Source organism: Chiloscyllium punctatum, chromosome 3 (assembly GCF_047496795.1).
Source record: "Chiloscyllium punctatum isolate Juve2018m chromosome 3, sChiPun1.3, whole genome shotgun sequence".
In the NCBI taxonomy this organism is placed as follows: Eukaryota; Metazoa; Chordata; class Chondrichthyes; order Orectolobiformes; family Hemiscylliidae; genus Chiloscyllium; species Chiloscyllium punctatum.
Window position 1 is genome coordinate 93,324,819 of NC_092741.1, and position 20,438 is coordinate 93,345,256.

The following is a 20,438-nucleotide window of genomic DNA, read 5'->3' on the forward strand; positions in this document are numbered from 1 at the left end:
AACTACCTAAATCTCCTGGCCATTTTTTTATTTGAAGCATTATTCTGTGCTACATTAATTTGAGCATGAGACATGTTTGGCTCAAAATGCTAAATTTGAATTACCTCGTTGTTAAAGCCAATGGAGTAGATTGATGTGACAATGGAAATTTGCAGCCAATTTGTCCAGAACAGGGAACCACAAGCAGTGATGTAGTGTAAAATGACTACATCACATTTTTGAGGATTTCACTGTAAAACCATTATTGACCACAGTGTTCAGAGGTCTTCCCTGCTATACTTGAAATAATGCCATGTGACATTTTACATTCATTCATCTGAGTGAGTAGATAGGACCGCCATTAAAATTTCTCATCTGATAGGGCAACAATTCCTTTTGCAATCATGGGAAGTGGGTGCCACTTGCTGGATCAGCATTCATTGCCCATCCCGGATTGCCTTTTAGAACACTTTCTCATAAGTGGAATACATGCATAAGGCATTGACCTAGGGTGCAAACTCTTAGACTTCCAATTCAGGGGGTGGGTGGGGTGGAGGGTGGCGGAGAGACAGACAGAGACAGAGAGAGAGTCAGAGAGAGTCAGAGAGAGAGAGAGAGAGAGAGAGAGAGAGAGAGAGAGAGAGAGAGAGGAGAGAGGGAGAGAGGGAGAGAGGGAGAGAGGGAGAGAGAGGCGGGGTAGGGAAGGAGAGGTGAGCTACTGTTGAGATGACAGCTGCTTCAAGCAGAGCAAGTACAGAGTCAGGGCATGAAAACAGATTGAGAGAATGATCCAAAATTAGTCTTCAAACAGGAATTCAAAACATTGTGTTGTTCCATTCTGTAACTATAACTACAAAGATCAAGCTCAGAAAATAAGATGGGGTGAAGAGGAATACCTATACATGAAATCAAAGATTCTCAGAGTAACACAATACAGTTATAAAATGGATACACAAATCAGAAATATCAAAAACATACAGATTAGACCGGGTGAAATTGAGCTTGGTGTACAAGCCTAGAGGCCGAAGGTAAATTTAAAACAAGTCGAAAATGTAATCACATAATGGTGAACACTTCCATGAGGTTAGGTAAGTTGTTGGGACAATGTGAGAGTGGTTGCAACATGCACAGCTCATGCCAGATGCTGGGAAACAACAAATGAAGAAAGCAATCCAAATTTCTTAAGCATTAAATTTCCCAGCTTGCAAAACACAAGTATCAAGGATGCAAGGTTATTAATTTATGCTGTTATCCACGTACTGACTTGCATCAAGGTCAAATAGAAAGCATACAGATTAGACCGGGTGAAACATTTCAGGTTTCAGAACCACCAGAAATGTTCATTCTTAATTTAGTTGCATTTGAAAGGAATCCTGATCACTAAGAAGGTGGATATGAAAGCATGCAGCATCAAGAAAAGGAGGTTGACCAAAAGTAAGGCATGTCATGGATATGGGGAACAGAAGAAAAATCAGGTTGGGAAGTATGACAGAAATTCAAGAACAGCGAGATAAAAGACAGAATACTAAGTCCATGGAATGAGAAAGAATTAATCTAAGAAATATTGCAAAGCAGACAAATTGCACCTCTCTCATGCTCTTTCTTTCCCTGCTGCCATGGCCAGTAAAATTAATTACTAGACACCAACAGCATGGAAGCAGATCTTGCTGCTCAAATTGTCTATGCCAACTAGATTTCCTAAACTCAACTAGTTCCATTTGCCTGCACTTCCCATATCCTTCTAAACCTTTCCTATTCACCTACCTGCCCAAATGACTTTTAAATGTTGCAACTATAGTTGTCACTGGAACAGTGAAAACCAGACAAAGAAACACACAAGACAACAAAACATTAGATAGACAGAAAACCTGGCTGTTGAGCATAGGATAGGGAACATGGAGAACCAACGATATCCCATTGGAATGGACAGTATATTAAAAAACACAGTCTCAACAGCTGGTTAATGAAAGAGAGGAAGTTCACAAAGATCACAGCAGCCTAAATGAACTTAGAATATTGAGGGGCAAAATCTGGTCTGAGGTCATATTGTAAGTTATTGCACTAAGGATGTACAGAAAGCCAACAATAATTTGAAATGTTTTCATATATCAAAAAATAAAGATAATTTTGATAGTTAATTCTAATATTTTCTCACACGGGCCAATGAACTCAAGCAGGTCGTAGCAATACTTCTTCTTTGTTCTCCTCCTGCCCATTTTTCCTTAGATAGATCTGTAGAAGCTACTCCCCAATCCATCACAATGCACATTCTGCAACTCCCAATAAATACAATCACTTATTACTGGTGAAAACCAATTTTCCCATATTGCTTGAAAGCAGGATTTCTGTTCCAACAGTTCATGTATGTCAATAGAAAACTCAACTCTGTTGACATCTAAACACAAGCACTTCAGACAGCCAAGTATCACTTCACTGGACATGTTACACCATTTAAATCTATTCCCGTTGCTCAATATGAATAGTAAAATGATACGATTGCCTTTTTGAAGGAAGAGATTCCATTTTAAAATACATTATCAAACTCAACAATGAATATTTACCTGATTTAACTGCTTAAATAACAAGATTATAATTTTCAACACCCCACAATAATAAAGCAAAATAAGGTTTTGATTATATCAACTGATACCAAATTGGTTTACTGGGTGGTGATCCATCCAGCTTCTACAGGAGAATCAGATTCATTCTGGACTAAGCTCAAATAGTATTGGAAATGGATTGCATTATTTTGTAATATTTTGTTCTATTCGCAGTTCCTCAGATAATGAAGCAATCATGCTTGTGCTCAACAAGACGTGGACTACAACTGGGCTTGAGTTGAGAGGCAGCAAGTAACATATGAGCCACACATATGCCAAGTAATAATAATCTCCAGAGCGAATCTAACCAGCACCTCCCATAATAGACAACAGTATTCTTAACTGTAAATAACCTTACTAATGTTTTTCAGATCACCATTGACCAGGAAGTCAGCTGGGCCAGCTGCACAAACATTATGGTTACAAGGAGTAAGTCTGAGATGGGATAAACTGCAGTAGGTCACTCATCTTCTGAATTTGCAAAGCCTCCTAATCACCAAAACTGCACAAGCCAAGAGCGGGATAGGAGACTCAACTTTTTCCTTGATTGCAGCTGCAGGAAGCTCAAAGTCATCCAAGGCAAAGCACCCCATTCGCCACCCGAAACATGAATTCCTGCCAAGACAAGTACACAGCGACTGCAATATCTACTCTCTTGCTTAGCATTTCAAGAGGTGTCATTGACAAAACCGGTCACCAAGGAATAAAAGGACAGGGAGCATTGTAATACAATCACATTCAAATATCCCAAGTCTCATATCTTCCTTTGTTGCTGCATCATCCATACTGGATAAGATGTTTGGACTTCATATCTAACAGCACTGCAAGAATTGCTTCAATATCTAGACTTTCATAGTTCATGAGAGAGCTTATAATAACCTACAGAAAGATAACTAGGTGCAACAAAAGTTGGCTTCATTAAGCCCAGAGGCCAAAAGTGAATAAAAACTAAGTCAAAAATGTAATCCCATAATGGGGAATGCTTGTACGAGGTCAGATAAATTGTTGGGACAGTATAACAGAAGGTACAAGATCTCATGACAGATCCTGGTACACAATGAATACAGAAAACAATCTAATTTCTTAAGCATGAAATTTCTTAGTTTGCAGCCCACAAGTATCAAAAATGCACGATCATTAATTTATGCTGTTACCCAAACAGTGACTTGCATCTATCGGAGATTACCTAATACTACAAGTGTGGTCAAATCTTATACAAAAGATCAAGTATCATGTACCAAAGCCCTCAGTGCCAATATGCCAAAGCCATAAAAACAACAAATTCTGGCAAGAGGAATCAAATGCTACCTGCTCCTCTGCCTCAACCACAGCCTCAGCTAACAATCCCAGGAAAGGTCATCAGGCAGACCACAGTTGACGACACAGTGGCCCAATAGCATTGATATTGTACAAACAATCCAGAAACCCAGTCTAAAGTTCTGGGGACATGGCTTTTAATTCCATCGTGACACTTGATGAAATTTGACTTCAATAAAAAAACTGGAGAAAAAGCTAAGCTAAACAGCAACCATCTAACTACAATCATTATGAAAGTCCACCTGGTTTGCTAATGCCTTTTAGGGAAGGAAATATGCCTTTGGTCTTTGGTCTTGCCTACATATGACGCCAAAATCATAATGTGGTTAACTCTTAATTGTACACTCTGCAATTAGGGATGCACAATAAATGCTCGCTCAGCCAATGATGTCCACATCCTGTGAAGAAATTAAACAAAACTAAAAATTGGTGCTCGCTCTAGTTTTGTCCCTTCAGCAAGGCAATTGGGTGGGACACCGTGCTGGTAAAACAGAATGGTGGCGCTTTCCTTGCTACTTTGTAAAATGGAAGTCCAAGGTTAATTGGGCTGAAACATTACACAACAATTAAATTATTTCTTCAGACAGTCCTTTGATGGTGATCTACCAATTATACTCATATTTGGTCATCCAAATATTTTGATTTTAGGACTTTCACATTTCACTGGCTAACACAAAGGTATTTTGACCAGGTTTTTAGGGAAACCTGAAAACTATTTGCTTCTGCTTACTCATCTCAAACTGACATCAATACAGATGGCCAGTTGGTGAGAAAACTGCTCTCACTGTATTCTGTACTCATTGCAACATCCAAAAGGTCAGAAGTTTGTTTCACCCTAATGTCTAATTTCGCTATTATCTGTCTGAATTGCACCTCTTGGCAAAGCAGAATTCATGGGCAAACATCTTGATTCCACTACAACATACACTAAACTACAGGAGCAGCTAAGTAGACATAACTTACTCTTAAGCACAGATATCACGCAGTTCACTAGCTGTACTTGGATTTTCCCTGGAGCGTCGGAGGCTGAGGGGTGACCTTATAGAGGTTTACAGAATTATGAGGGGCATGGATAGGATAAATAGGTGAAGAATTTTCCCTGGGATTGGGGAGTCCAGAATTAGAGGGCATAGATTTAGGGTGAGGGGAGAAAAGATATAAAAGAGACCCAAGGGGCAACTTTTTCACGCAGAGGGTGGTACGTTTATGGAATGAGCTGCCAGAAGATGTGGTGGAGGCTGGTACAATTGCAACATTTAAGAGGCACTTGGATGAGTATATGAATAGGAAGGGTTTGGAGGGATATGGACCAGGTGCTGGCAGGTGGGACTAGATTGGGATGGGATATCTGGTCAGCATAGACGGGTTGGACCGAGGGATCGGTTTCCATGCTGTACATCTCTATGACTCTAACTAAAGGAAGATATATGGCATAAATCATTGACAACTTCATCCTGAAAATAAACCTCTAAACAAAAGCAGCTCTTGGAAGCACAAATTCAACTAGCAGAAGTCTAGTTTCAATGTCTTGTATCATTTCCCCAATCTAGCTATACAGACAAGTTAACATTTCATGCATTTCTACACCATTTAGTCCCAGCACATTGCAATGCCATTCACTGTTCTAAAACATCAGCAATAGGTTTAAATGCAATGACGTGGACAGGAAGAAAACGGAAATTTTGAAAACCACCTTAATCCTGTAATTTATTTATAACTTCCAGTCTCGCTCATCACAAATTGTGTGGACATGCATTTAATTTGTTTTCCAAAAGCACAGCATTTGCTTTGTTAACTTGGTTAATTCAGCTCAAAAAAGGGGGGGAAACAACTAAAAGTTGGGGGAGAAAACTAAAAATACTGATATTATGGTAAATTAGACTGCCTTGAGAAAGCAAATACACATTTTTTTAAAAAGAAGTATCATCACACATTTGTATTCACGAAACCACCTACTGCAAACATTAATGTACTTGTCAGACATGCAAATAGTTCAAACAACTGTGAATTAATGAGATGATCATTATACAAGCCACCTTCATTCATGATGGCCAATGAAATTACATTTTAGTGTCAGCTTGGTATTATTCATTCTTTGAACACTGTTCAAAGTCAGAACATTTATTGCCACCATTCATTAGTACTTTGTGTTGGGTTGAGGAGGCAGTAGCTTAACTGAAAGGGAGGAGAAAGTTACCCAGGAGTGCACAAGGTAGTATTTTTGGTTAAGTAACTCATATTTGGAATACACTTAATTCTACCTCATATTTGGCAATGGACCAAAAAACACCACATATAACATAATTTTACACCAAGGAGCAGAAGATCATAGGAAAAAGGCAGTTAGCAACTTCAAAGCATTAAATATTCATATTTCAGTGTATAGATTGCTGATTTGTCTAATTTTCATAAGCAAGAGTGGTCAGACAAAAAGCAACACAAAAACTGACAGTGGGAGCAGATTTAGATCTGCAAATCAATGGAATGCTCATTATTCTAAAATAGCAAAGGAGGATATACCTCCTGTTCTTTGCTGACCACATTTTCAGAATATATTGAACCTTTAGCAAATCTTAAAGTCCAAAACGAAGCCTATTTATATTCAGCGACAGTAATACAAATGAAGCTTTGAAGTGGACAGGCTGTCATTACAGAGGCCACAGGTATTCTGGATTTAAAGACCAAAGAGTTTTTTGCAACCCTTGCATCAATTTTACAGTGCATTAATTGCTACAACATAGGCAATGACTACTGGGAACACTTAGTCAGCCCTACAGAGCAGAATGCTCAGTCCCATTATCTAATCCACGCCAAGCATGGACTGACAGTTCAGATGTGATTAGTCTCATTATGGGTTCAGCATTCACTGAAGACTGCATTCTGAATTCATTGATCCTGTTGGTTTGGTCCTTTACTTGTTTCGCTTACCTCGCCTGGTCACAAAACAAAATTCCTTTATAGTTCTAGAAACTTCAATAAACTAGGATTTGTTGTCACTATGCAAAGCTGATAAAATTAAATACTCTAAGTAGTGGTGATCCTTCATTAGGATTAATGCAAAATTTTCAGTTTATAGGTTGTAAGAAAAAGAGCTCCAGTTTTTGGCATAACAAAGAGATTATAAGATCACATGAAATATCACAGCAGTGTTTTAAGAACTCCCAGAGGGAGACAGAATATGTATGATAGAGTCATAGAATCAGAGACATGTACAGCAAGGAAACAGACACTTAGTCCAATTCGTCCATGCTGACCAGATATCCTAAATTAATCTAATCCCACTTTCCAATACTTGGCTCATGTCCCTTTACACATACCTTTCCAGATGCCTTTAAAATGTTTAATTGTACCAGTCTCCACCACTTCCTCTGGCAGCTCATTTCATCTCACACACACACACACACACCCTTGAAAAATCTGTCCCCTTGGTCCCTTTTAAAGTTTTCCCCTCTCACCCGAAACCCTCTAGTTCTGGAGTCTCACACCCCTGGGAAAAGACCTTGTCTATTTACCCTACCCATGATTTTATAAACCTCTATAAGGCCACTCCTCAGCCTCCGATGCTCCAGGGAAAACAATCCCAGGGTATTCAGCCTCTCCCTATAGCTCAAATCCTCCAAACCTGGCAACATCCTTGTAAATCTTTTCTGAACCCTTTCAAGTTTCACAACATCCTTCCAATAGCATAGAGACCAGAATTGCACACAATATTCCAAAAGTGGCCGAAGCAATGTTCTGTACAGCTGCAACATGACCTCCCAACTCCTCTACTCAATGCTCTGACCAATAAAGGAAAGCTTACCAAACGACTTTTTTTGCTATCCTATCTATCTGTGACTCCACTTTCAAGGAGCTATGAACCTGCACTCCAAGGTCTCTATTCAGTAACATTGATGATGCAATAGAAAATTACAATTCAAGAGAACTGCAATGTTTCAAAAGCTGTTACATCAAGAGGAGTTGACAAACATGTCAGAACAAAATTATTCCAAACCACAAATGTCAAATTCACAATGGAGAACAGATGTGCCAAATGCCATGTTGCATAATCCCATCAAACAAATATCTTCTGTGCTGGCCTCATACAAATTCATAACTATGTTTTAAATATCAAAAGCTATTGAAGGTACACTGGAAATCTGATCAGGGATGCAAATCAATTTGATCTTTAGGATTAGAAAGCATTTTTCTGTCATGAAAGAAATTCAAATTGAGCAACATCAAAGTGTGGTTGTGTATGGAACACAATAAGCTATGCAGTTCAGAACAAAGTTAGAAGGGTGGCGGGGCGGAGGGGGGGGGGGGGGGGGGAGGGAGAGAATTACTGAGAATGGTAGCAGAAAACATTCAAGTTACTTACAATAGTGCATGTTTGCAATTTCGAACACTAACGATATGAAAGGACAAACATTTAACAGGATTCCAACATGTCAAATGCATCTCTATCATATATAACTGTAACCAAATGCCTTAATTATAACAAATTCACACAAACAATAGTGCAAATTTGGACTGGAAACTCAAGTGAAGTAGTAAAAGTCCAACGTACTAAAGGGAACAGAAAGACTATTGTGTGCTCTGTCTTACTCCTGCTTCACCTGAGTGTGCCTCAATCCATCAGATGGACTGCATGGCACCTTCAGGCAAGGCAAAGGACAGAGGGGTATGCCTCCTGCTGAACCCCTCTTGGTGCCTGCACGTGACGACCTGGCAAGTTACTACACCCAGATCTAGAACATCTAACTGTTAAGTGCTGTACCCACTATTTGCCGTGGAAGCAAAGAGCACACTTGATGAAACATACACTGCCACAAATAGCCTTGAGACAGAATACTCCGAGATCTCATTCATTGTAGCTGTTGACTTCATGCAGACCAACCTCAAGAATATGCTACCAAGATAGCATCAATATGTCTCCTGTCCCATGAATGCCCAAGAACCCTGGACCACTGCTACATAACCAAAGATGCCTACTGCTCCATTCCGCTCCTGAATTTTGGTAAATCAGACCATAAGGCTGTGCTCTTTTTCCCAGGTTACAAGCAGAAACTGAGGCGTGAGCATTCGGTACAGCAAGTCATACATTTCTTTCTGAAGTAATGGACAAGCTGCTATATGACTTGGAGTCATATTCAAGAACTCAGCAGCTAACCTAAATGAAAGTGCCACTACTGTCACAGACTTGCACTGTAAGCGTGTAAAGGACTGCGTGCCAAAGGAGGTAATCTGAGTGCTCCCCATCCAGAAATCATGGATGAACCTGAAGATCCACTTCCTACTAAAGTCCAGCTCTGAGGCATTCAAGTTGTGACCCTGACCTATATTGAAAATCTAGGTACAACCTTCAAGGGAGCCAAGAGACAATATCAGACTCAATTAGAGTCCCAGACTAATCACATGATCAGACAGTGACTGCAGTAGGCTTACACGACAAACTTGAGTAAAATTGCTGACAACAATGTATGCCTCACCAGTGAGCTCAATGCATTCTATGCTCGTTCTGAACAGAAGGTCAGTGAAATGATATCCCGAGCCCCAATTGCCTTGGGTGGACCTGTACCCACAGTCACCATCGCAGGCGTCACATCAGCATTCTTGAGTAAACCCACGGATATTGACTGGCCCAGATGGACGTTTGAATGTCTGGGCAGCATGGTGGCACAGTAGTTAGCATAGCCACTACACAGCGCCAGGGACCCAGGTTCAATTCTAGCCTTGGGTGACTGTTCAAACACAGACATTTTCCATGTATCTGCTTGGATTTGCACTGATCCAGTCCTCTGGTTCCCTCTCACAGTCCAAAGATGTGCAGGTTTAGGTGGATTGGCCATACTAAATTGTCTGCAATGTCTTGGGATGTGCAAGCTAGATAGATTAGCCATAGTAAATTGAGAGGTACAAGGATAGGGTGAAGGGGATACTCAAAGTTGGTGCAACTCAAATGGGTTGAATGGCCTCTTTCAGTATTATGGGGACTCTATGATTTTGTGAATTCCTTGATCTACTGGGAATATTGGTTCTAAATTTAAAAAAGGGAAATCTTCACAGCACTGGGAATCACTGAAGTGTTCCCTCAACATGCTGTAGGAGTCCTTTGCAGCATCCTTCAGCACAGCATGCCCGATTCAAATTGGACCATGAAATTTTGTATGTTTGTCAGAGCCCATTTAAAATCCCATTTGATCAATGACAAGGTCTTCTATTTTTTGAATGAGATTTATTGTGAATAACTATCTTTTTCATTGCAGGACTCTGAAACAGCCAGGCTAGGTGGACTGGCCATGCTAAACTGCCGTGTCCAGGAATGTGCAGGCTATGTGGATTGGCCATGGGAAATGCAGAGTTAAAGGGATAGGGTGCTCTTCGAAGGGTCAGTGTGGACTCGATGGGCTGAATGGCCTGCTTCCACACTATAGGGATTCTATGATTCTGCAATAGTAGGCAACAAAATACAGCCAGATATTGAATAATTTATTTTCTCCCTAGCAAATGGTATCAGTACACCATTGCATAAATTCAAACAATTTATCAATGTTTCTATATCTAGAACACTGCGTTTGCAGCAAAGTACAGCTGTTTCATATATGGCATGCAATGAACTGTACTCTAAATGTGACTTGACATATCTTCCAAGCATTGGTTATACCTTTTTGCCAAACATTCTTGTTTTCCTAACTTGCAGATATTTATTCCAGAGCAATTAATAAACAAGAAGCTGTTGCAAGATCAAAAAAAAAGAGAGGTATTTTAAATTCACTACAAACTCTTGCAGGGCTGAAGCCCTTAAATTATCAGAATGTATGCGTGTAAGACAAGGCAAGCTATCAGCACTTGTGAAACTGCGATATAAGTACACAGAGAAACGGTGGGAGGCCACACAAAATTCCAAGTCAACAAGCCTATGACTTTTGTCTTAATCGTGCACAAAGCTTTTTTGTTCATGCTTGACAAACGCACTTCCAAAGAAAAGCCTTTCCCTTATAAAGTTTCACTTGATGATATACTGTACATTGCCCAGCAGAGTTTAAGTCACCATTGAATAAAGGCTTTAAATTGCTGAGACTGGGCACATACCTGGGAGGTATCTTCCATTAGCCCTCTGATGTTTTCCACCACATCATTGCGCTTGTAGCGACGAAGAGCACTAATGAGTTTTGCCAGGTTGGCTTCAGGATCTCGGATCGTCCAGTGTTGTAAGGCTGCGTACGCTCGCTCGTGATCTCCTGAATACCCGTTAGAGAAAGCGGTTACTTCTCGTTCAGCTGTATTGGCAAGAAACTGATAGATGTCCTTCCACTGGCTACCAATCTGCGCTGCCACAAGTTTCAGGATGTCCACTCCTAATTCAAATAACATGAATGAGTTAGTAGCAGTTTCTAATATCACCTCAATGCACCAACTAGACATATTTCACATCAAATGCAACCAAACTGAAATTACTTTTCCTGTTAAACTGGTTGTCACCAAGCCTCATTACCTTCAGCTAAATATGTTGCATATGTAGAAATCCATCAGCTTAAATGAATTTGAAAGGCAAATATCCAACAGGTAGCTCTAATTTATTTGATATTAAGCGTGCTGACTCTATAGAGGAGTATTTCCTTGAAAGCTAAATTGAGGCCTACCTTTTGCCAACCTGCAAAGATTTAGCTCTGGGTACAACTAAAATTTGACTTAAACCATCCATTTTTCATGGCATAGAAAAAAAACCCAGCAGCTTTGACAAAACTATTCCAGGATTATACAGAATAAAGTGGGATGAATTTGAGTTGGTACAAGCAGAGAGTGAACTAGTGAAAAGAACCACTTTGTGCCATGTTAACTGCCATCCACCTCATATCATTCAATAAATAGTAATTCAATTGGTTGAAAATTTAATGCAACCAATCAAGCATGCAGTCTCATACCCAGCAAAACAAGACTCAGTTTTGCTCTCAGCTGTATAACAATGATTTACCTTTAATATGGTGGAAGGACATGTAGTATCCAGAGTTTGCGGTGTAACACTGCAGATTGCTTTCCAGCAGACCCATTATCAGCTGACTAATTTACATTCCAGAAGAAGCTTCGGAATAATGATGCACTGTTTTGTGACTGATTTCCCTCCCAGGTATTAAACAGCAGGCTGAATAGTCCAGAACTGCAAATGTTACCTTTGTTTTCTTCACAAATCCATTCTGTCATTTATTCCTTGATCTTGTACACATATGAGATACAACCAAATTGGTTGAACTTTACCCTCCTATTAAACTAGTCTTTATTCACCAAGGTTTCATGCTCTGACATTCCAAAAACCATTTTGTTTCTCCAACTCCTTTCCACGTTTTTATAAACCTCACCTCATCTCTAATTGGGTCCAAATGCATTTATTTTTGACCATGCTTCAGAGAACAGCATTGGCATGATTTTTCAAGCTTAAGGCTCAACAGAAATGCAAGCTGTTAAAATAGTACAGCATATTTAATGCTGAGAAGCAGATTAAAATAATTATATTTAGGAATGATTCATGCTGAGATTGCATTAGATTTATAAGTCATTGACTGAAAGGACAGTATTAGTGACCAATCTCTCCTTTGATGGAAATGGACTTTAACTTTTAAAAAAGATGTTTAATTCTCGTAAGCAGACCCATGGAATCTGATGGGAGTGTTTTAGTTAACGTCACAAATGGTCAATGGGGGAGTTAAGAAATAGGTTGGGACTAAAGCATAAATCTTCGGGAGGCACCAGATATATTGGTGTTTACATATTTTTACATGCATCTGTCTCAATGTTAAGACATATTGGCTAAGCAACCTCATCTAGGGACATACAAACAGGAATAGGCCATTCAGCTCAACAAACCTGCATGGGACTCTTGATCGTGGCTGAACATTTCCTCAAAACCAATTTCTCACACCACCTCCATATCTCTTACTGCAATTACTGCCTAGAAACTTATTTTAATCTTGAATCGACTGACTGATTGAGCTAGCAAAGACCTCAAGGGTAGATAATTCCGTAAAATTTATCAGCCTCTGAATGAAGGAATTCCTCTTTATCCTAATCTGAACTGGCCTTTTATCCTGAGATTATGTCCCTTGGTTCTTGTGCCACCAGGCAGGGGAAAGATTGTATCGACATCCTCTCTAACGTTTACTGTAAGTATTTTATGAGTTTCAATTGGATCACTTCAAATGTGATCATTAACACTGATGTAGTTAGGCTCCTTCTTAGGTTCCCATTTCTGACCAATTTAGTTTGAACCTTCCTCAAGAGCATTAACAAATCTCCCTGCAAGGATCCTCCTCCCAAGCCTGCCTGGGTGCAAACAATGCACCTTTTACAGGTCCCACCTCCTCCTGAACTAATCTCAATGCCTCAGAATTCTGATATCTTCCTCTTAACCCAGTTTTTCAGCTTGGTGTTCACCTACACAATTCTCCTGTTTCTGCACTCATCAGCATGTAGGACTGGGAGTAATCTTAAAATTACTGTTTTTGAAGGTTGGCAAATTAATGTTTTTGAAGGTTGGCAAATTACTGCTTTTCAATCAATTCCTGCCTCTCTGAAATCTGCATTCAGGACCTATTTCCCTTCCTACCCAAGACATTGATACCAACATATACCTTGACCCCTTGCTGCTCGCCCTCCCAAGGAAGGAGTTCATACAACACTTCTGTGATAGCCTTAACGCTGGCATCACAAAGGTAACGCACCATCATGGTATACACCTCAAACAAAAACTAACAAACTTAAAAGACCCAGTACAACCCATGGACAAAACCAACATCTACAAAATTCCATGCAAGGACTGCCACAAACACTACATAGGACAAACAGGAAGGTAGCCACCAGGATACACGAACACCAGCTAGCCACAAAAAGACACGACCCTCTCTCCCTCATAGCCCTACACACGAATGAAAAAAAAACACCATTTTGACTGGGACAACACATCTATCCTGAGACAGGCTAAGCAAACACATGCCAGAGAATTCCTAGAGGCCTGGCACTCCAACCACAACACCATAAACAAACACACAGATCTAGATACCATATTTCAACCCCTCAGAAAACAAACAGGAAATGACATCACCACAAACCCCAGGAACCCCATCCAGGACAAACATATAAATAGAAAGCAGGAGACAACAGCTTCACTTCACTTGGAGGTCGCCACTGATGATGTTACCTTGCCAGGTAATGAAACGTCTGGATATCAAACCTACAGCTCAGCGAGCAAACCTACACCCTGGTATACACCTGTAGAAATCCCTCTCTGTTCCCCCAACCAAAGACTGTCCAATCACTGCTGGTCTCTCTTTATCCACTGAGACTGAGTTGAGTCACCCATAGTTCAATTGACTTGGCTGTGACTATATTTCTCTAAGGAACCATCAGCATCTCCAGTTTCCAAACACTAAGTGGATTTGAAGGGGATAGTCTCATGGAACACCTGCAACTTGGAGTGCCTGGAAGATGGCCCATTCCTTGGTCTTTCCGTGTGACAATGTGGAGTGACCACCTCCATCAAATGTACTATCCATCTCGCCCTGTCATGCAAATGACTCCGGATGCTACAAGTTCCAATACCTGGAGCTCATGCTTATGCAGGTGGTGACATTTCCTGCAGATACATCCAACTTGGACACAACCATGGCTCAAATATCCCACAAACTATGCATTCCACTCAGCTGAACTGCCCTGCATATTTTAATTGCAATGATGTATGTAAGTCAAACAGATTGCAGGTTACCACCAACCATCTTATTTTACCAAGCAGGTAGGAGTCAAATAATGAAGTAGGAAACTGTGGGGAAAAAAAGGAGAATAAAAAGCACCTCCTTTCCACCTTTCACTTAACTCACCAAGCATATTCTGAATTCAATATCTACTGCATTTCCAAGTTGCAAGGACACCACTGTATTTCTTCTCTTTGGAACTGCAATGCAAGACCCAGACTGTGCAAGAACCAGTTATCTAATTAGCTAGGAGAAAGTGAGGACTGCAGATGCTGGAGATCAGAGCTGAAAATGTGTTGCTGGAAAAGTGCAGCATCTAAGGAGCAGGAGAATCGACGTTTCGGGCATCAACTATTCTCCAGTAGGGCTTGCTTACTCCATCTCAAGACTGAAAGAAACTTATATTACTTTCTTACCCTACTTTATAATTCTTAGCACAGTATAAACTAGTTAAATACAAGGTATGGACCACACTTTTAGCAAGATAGTGACCTTTAATTCATCAAACTCACTCTGCTTATATGACCACCCTATATACATTAATGAAGAGAGAATTTATATTTACTCCAAAACATGTTGTTATCAGAGATGTCTTATTACAATCAAATATTTAACCTAAATTATTTTTAAATTTGTTTACCATTTTTTCTACATATTATCATTAACTTGTATGCACTACGATCAGCTGCAAGCTATGAGGTTGTTGCTGGGAGACACAGACAACGTCGTCCAATTAAACCTTTCTTTTCATTCGTCAGCCATCCAATCACACCAGTTGCAGTAAATTTTGTTAGTCAGCCAGCAGAAAATCTGTCTGCTTTGAATTTCAAAAGATAGCATCATGTTATTCAAGCTGAGAGGCAGCCAGGTTCTTGTTGCCATGCAACACAAGAAGAAAATTATTTACACGCCACATCACAGAAGAGGAGATTCACAGCAATGGAGTAAACTTGGTTTCAATTACAGTCACATCCCCATTCCATCTGAATACTTTGGTGGTATTTTTACTGTTATATTCTCCTGAACAAAACAGGATGTTATCTGTTACAGAAAATGCAAGTAAATGGAGAAACACGCAAGTGCAAAAATTGATACAAAAAGGCACTACCACAAAAGAATTGTGAAGCTTTGACACAAATAAATATTACCAATGTTTTGGTATAATTACTTAACAACTGTTTGCAACAAACTTGGAGAAATACAACTTGCTTATGTTTAGAAGATTCGAAACATAAAGGTAATATTATACGATGTCAAATATCATGAATCACAAGGTAATTTTAATACAAGTTTAAAAGACAGGTGAAGTCCAAATTAGTTAATTGAGATAACCACAACTAACAACACATTTTGCAGTAATTAAGACACTGCAGCAGTACCATATAACAATGTACTCCTGTCCTCGACAGAGATTTTAACAGTTTCTATTTACCTGTCTAGACTACTTTCCAGGAGGGATATTTTTTTCCTGTGGTCAGTTGAAGAAATTTGTTTTAATTTTAGTCACATCCCTTTAGATTGAAAATAACTTCATACCGTTTCAACTGTCACGTTTTGCAGTTTAAAAAAAAAGTAGATATAATTTGTCGTACATAAAAGAATGAGATTCAAATCAATTACTGCAAATTCCATTTCAACTAAGAGAAAGTGAGGACGGCAGATGCTGGAGATCAGAGCTGAAAAATGTGTTGCTGGAAAAGCGCAGCAGGTCAGGCAGCATCCAAGGAGCAGGAGAATCGACGTTTCAGGCATGAGCCCTTCTTCAGAAATGAGGAGGGTATGCCATGCAGGCTAAGATAAAAAGGTAGGGAGGAGGGACTTAGGGGAGGGGCATCGGGAATGCGATAGGTGGAAGGAGGTTAAGGGGAGGGTGAAAGGCCGGAGAGGGGGTGGGGGCGGAGAGGTCAGGAAGAGGATTGCAGGTCAAGAAGGCGGTGCTGAGTCTGAGGGTTGGGACTGAGATGAGGTGGGAGGAGAGGAAATGAGGAAGCTGGAGAAATCTGCATTCATCCCTTGTGGTTGGAGGGTTCCTAGTCGGAATATGAGGCACTCTTCCTCCAGGCGTCATGTTGCCATGGTCTGGCGATGGAGACGCCCAAGGACCTGCATGTCCTTGGCGGAGTGGGAGGGGGAGTTAAAGTGTTCAGCCACAGGGTGGTTGGGTTGGTTGGTACGGGTGTTCCAGAGGTGTTCTCTGAAACATTCCGCAAGTAGGCAGCCTGTCTCCCCAATGTAGAGGAGGCCACATCGGGTGCAGCAAATGATGTCTGTGGAGGTTCAGGTGAATTTATGACAGATATGGAAGGATCCCTTGGAGGGAAGTGAGGGGGCGAGGTGTGGGCGCAAGTTTTGCATTTCTTGCGGTTGCAGGGGAAGGTGCCGCGAGTGGAGGTTGGGTTGGTGGGGGGTGTGGACCTGATGAGGGAGTCGCAGAGGGAGTAGTCTTTCCGGAACGCTGATAGGGGAGGGGAGGGAAATATATTCTTGGTGGTGGGGTCTGTTTGGAGGTGGCGGAAATGACGAAGGATGATACGATGTATCTGGAGGTTGGTGGGGTGGTAAGTGAGGGCCAGTGGGGTTCTGTCCTGGTGGTGATTGGAGGGACGGGGTTCAATTGGTCCTCCTGGGAGCAGATGTGGTGGAGGCGAAGGAATTGGGAATATGGGATGGCGTTTTTACAGGGGGCAGGGTGGGAGTCGGTCGGTTTATAGTAAATGTCCGTGTCAGCCAATTCCAATACTGAACAACCCAGATGGCCTCCTTCTTCAAAGGCTGCAATTTCCCCTCAGACATGGTTGACTCTGCTCTCCACCGCATCTCCTCCACTTCCCGCTCCTCTGCCCCTCCAACCGTCATTTCCGCCACCTCCAAACAGACCCTACCACCAAGGATATATTTCCCTCCCCTCCCCTATCAACGTTCCGGAAAGACCACTCCCTCCCCGACTCCCTCGTCAGGTCCACACCTCCCACCAACCCAACCTTCACTTCCGGCACCTTCCCCTGCAACTGCAAGAAATGCAAAACTTGCACCACACCTCCCCCCCCCCCCCCCCCCCTCACTTCCCTCCAAGGGATCCTTCCATATCCGTCACAAATTCACCTGAACCTCCACACAGCATCCGCTGCACCCAATGTGGCCTCCTCTACATTGGGGAGACAGGCTGCCTACTTGCGGAACGTTTCAGAGAACACCTCTGGGACACCCGCACCAACCAACCTAACCGTCCTGTGGCTGAACACTAATGCCCCCTCCCATTCTGCCAAGGGCATGCAGGTCCTTGGGCGTCTCCATCGCCAGACCATGGCAACATGATGCCTGGAGGAAGAGTTAAAAATCACACAGCACCACACTACCTTTCGGAGTGCTGCTCCTTCATCAGGAGGCAAGGCAGCTTGTGAGTCATCAAGTAAACTCTAGATTACACGGTGTGGCGTGTGTATTTATAATTGCTTTATGTGCAATTGTTTTAGTGTCTCAATCTTAGTGATAAAGAATGGTTGCAACAGCAGAATTAAAGGTTAAGTTCAGGATAACATTTGCCTTCACTTTGAGATAATGAAAGGCTGTTTAGATGCAGCAAGGTGAAACGAAACTTAGCTAAACCGAATATAACTTAATCTTTGTTCTTTACACATTCCAGCACAAAGGAGGGCATTTTATCCACCACGACTCTGCAAGCATCCTCAACAGCAATCCATGTACTGCTGCTTCCTGCCCTCCCTCTGTCCACATACCAGCACATTCCTCTGCTTCACATCAGACATATCTAAATGTAAAGGCATATTGAATACATCAAATTTGATGGGTTTTTTCTAGGTCACTTCTATCTTCAGTACTTGTATCTAGTGATCCAAAGTCATCTAAAAATATTAAGGTTCAGGCAAACTGCCATGTTGATCAATGATAGTGAGCTGACCAGGAGATGCCCTCCTCTAGGCACTCCAACTATCCATCGAGCACCAAGGAAACAGAACACCCACTGGAGAAAGGGAAATGCTAGAAGCCCTCCTCAGGGCAGAAAGGTTGGTGCTGAGATGAAAAATAAAACAATATGCCTGCATGTTTCAAACTTTGGAAAACTAGGCTTTGCAACCCGTGAAAAGAATAGAAATCAATCAGAAACAAAGGCAAACTAGGCTATTCCTGAAAGTGAGCACAAGGTTATACAAAACCAGAGGAGTTGCAGCATTCCACATTAAAATGAATGGTGGACACAATGCCTCTGGGTGAGGAGGGATTATTTGACATTATTATCTGTTTAGTTTGGAGGCTTCCATTCCACCACCCTTTACCCAAACAAGCATCTTTATCAGCATGGAGCACTGTGCAGACCATTCCAGAAATAGGTGAAAGTGCTATGCACATCAGCACAAAAGACAAGGCTGAAACATTTGCAGCAATCTTCAGCCAGAAGAAGTGCCAAGTGGATGATCCTCATGCAGTGGTTCCCTGCATCACAGGTGCCAATCTTCTACCAGTTCTATTCAGTCCATGTGATATGAAGAAGTGGTTACAAACTCAGGATACTGCAAAGGCAATGGCTCTTGACAACATTCCAGCAATAGTGCTGAATACCAGTGCTCCAGAAATTGCCACATCCATGGCCAAGCCTTTCCAGTACAGTAGTAATACTGGCACCGATCAGACAATATGGAAAATTGCCCAGGTACATCCAGTACACAAAGCAATAAAATCCAACACTGCCAATAATCTTGGTTCAAATGTGGACAAAAGAGCTTATTTCCAAAGGGGAGGGGAAAGTGAGAGCCCTTCACATGAAGGCCACATTTGAATGGCTGCGGCATCAAGGAGGCCTGGCAAAACCAGCATCAATGGGAATAAACGAGAAAAACCCTGCTGGTTGCAGTCATACCTGACAGATAGGAAGATAGAACATAGAACATAGAACGTAGAACAATACAGCACAGAACAGGCCCTTCGGCCCACGATGTTGTGCCGAACTTCTATCCTAGATTAAGCACCCATCCATGTACCTATCCAAATGCCGCTTAAAGGTCGCCAATGAATCTGACTCTACCACTCCCTCGAGCAGCGCATTCCATGCCCCCACCACTCTCTGGGTAAAGAACCCACCCCTGACATCTCCCCTATACCTTCCACCCTTCACCTTAAATTTATGTCCCCTTGTAACACTCTGTTGTACCCGGGGAAAAAGTTTCTGACTGTCTACTCTATCTATTCCTCTGATCATCTTATAAACCTCTATCAAGTCACCCCTCATCCTTCGCCGTTCCAACAAGAAAAGGCCGAGAACTCTCAACCTATCCTCGTACGACCTACTCTCCATTCCAGGCAACATCCTGGTAAATCTTCTCTGCACCCTCTCCAAAGCTTCCACATCTTTCCTAAAGTGAGGCGACCAGAACTGCACACAGTACTCCAAATGTGGCCTAACCAAAGTCCTGTACAGCTGCAACATCACCTCACGACTCTTGAATTCAATCCCTCTGCTAATGAACGATAATACTCCATAGGCCTTCTTACAAACTCTATCCACCTGAGTGGCAACCTTCAAAGATCTATGTACATAGACCCCAAGATCCCTCTGTTCCTCCACCTGACCAAGAACCCTACCATTAACCCTGTATTCCGCATTCTTATTTGTCCTTCCAAAATGGACAACCTCACACTTGGCAGGGTTGAACTCCATCTGCCACTCCTCAGCCCAGCTCTGCATCATATCTAAGTCCCTCTGCAGCCAACAGCCCTCCTCACTGTCCACAACTCCACCTATCTTTGTATCATCTGCAAATTTACTGACCCACCCTTCGACTCCCTCCTCTAAGTCATTAAT

The 20,438-nt window shown here is 41.6% G+C and overlaps 1 protein-coding gene across 1 annotated transcript in view; it reads right to left on the bottom strand.

Moving 5' to 3' along the window:
- tnfrsf21 (tumor necrosis factor receptor superfamily, member 21) overlaps window positions 1-20,438 on the bottom strand; it is a 77,108-nt gene that overhangs the window by 31,011 nt on the left and 25,659 nt on the right. The window contains exon 4 of the mRNA XM_072556551.1: window positions 10,971-11,236. Coding sequence (XP_072412652.1) covers window positions 10,971-11,236 — 266 coding nt within the window. The remainder of the gene's footprint in view (window positions 1-10,970; window positions 11,237-20,438) is intronic.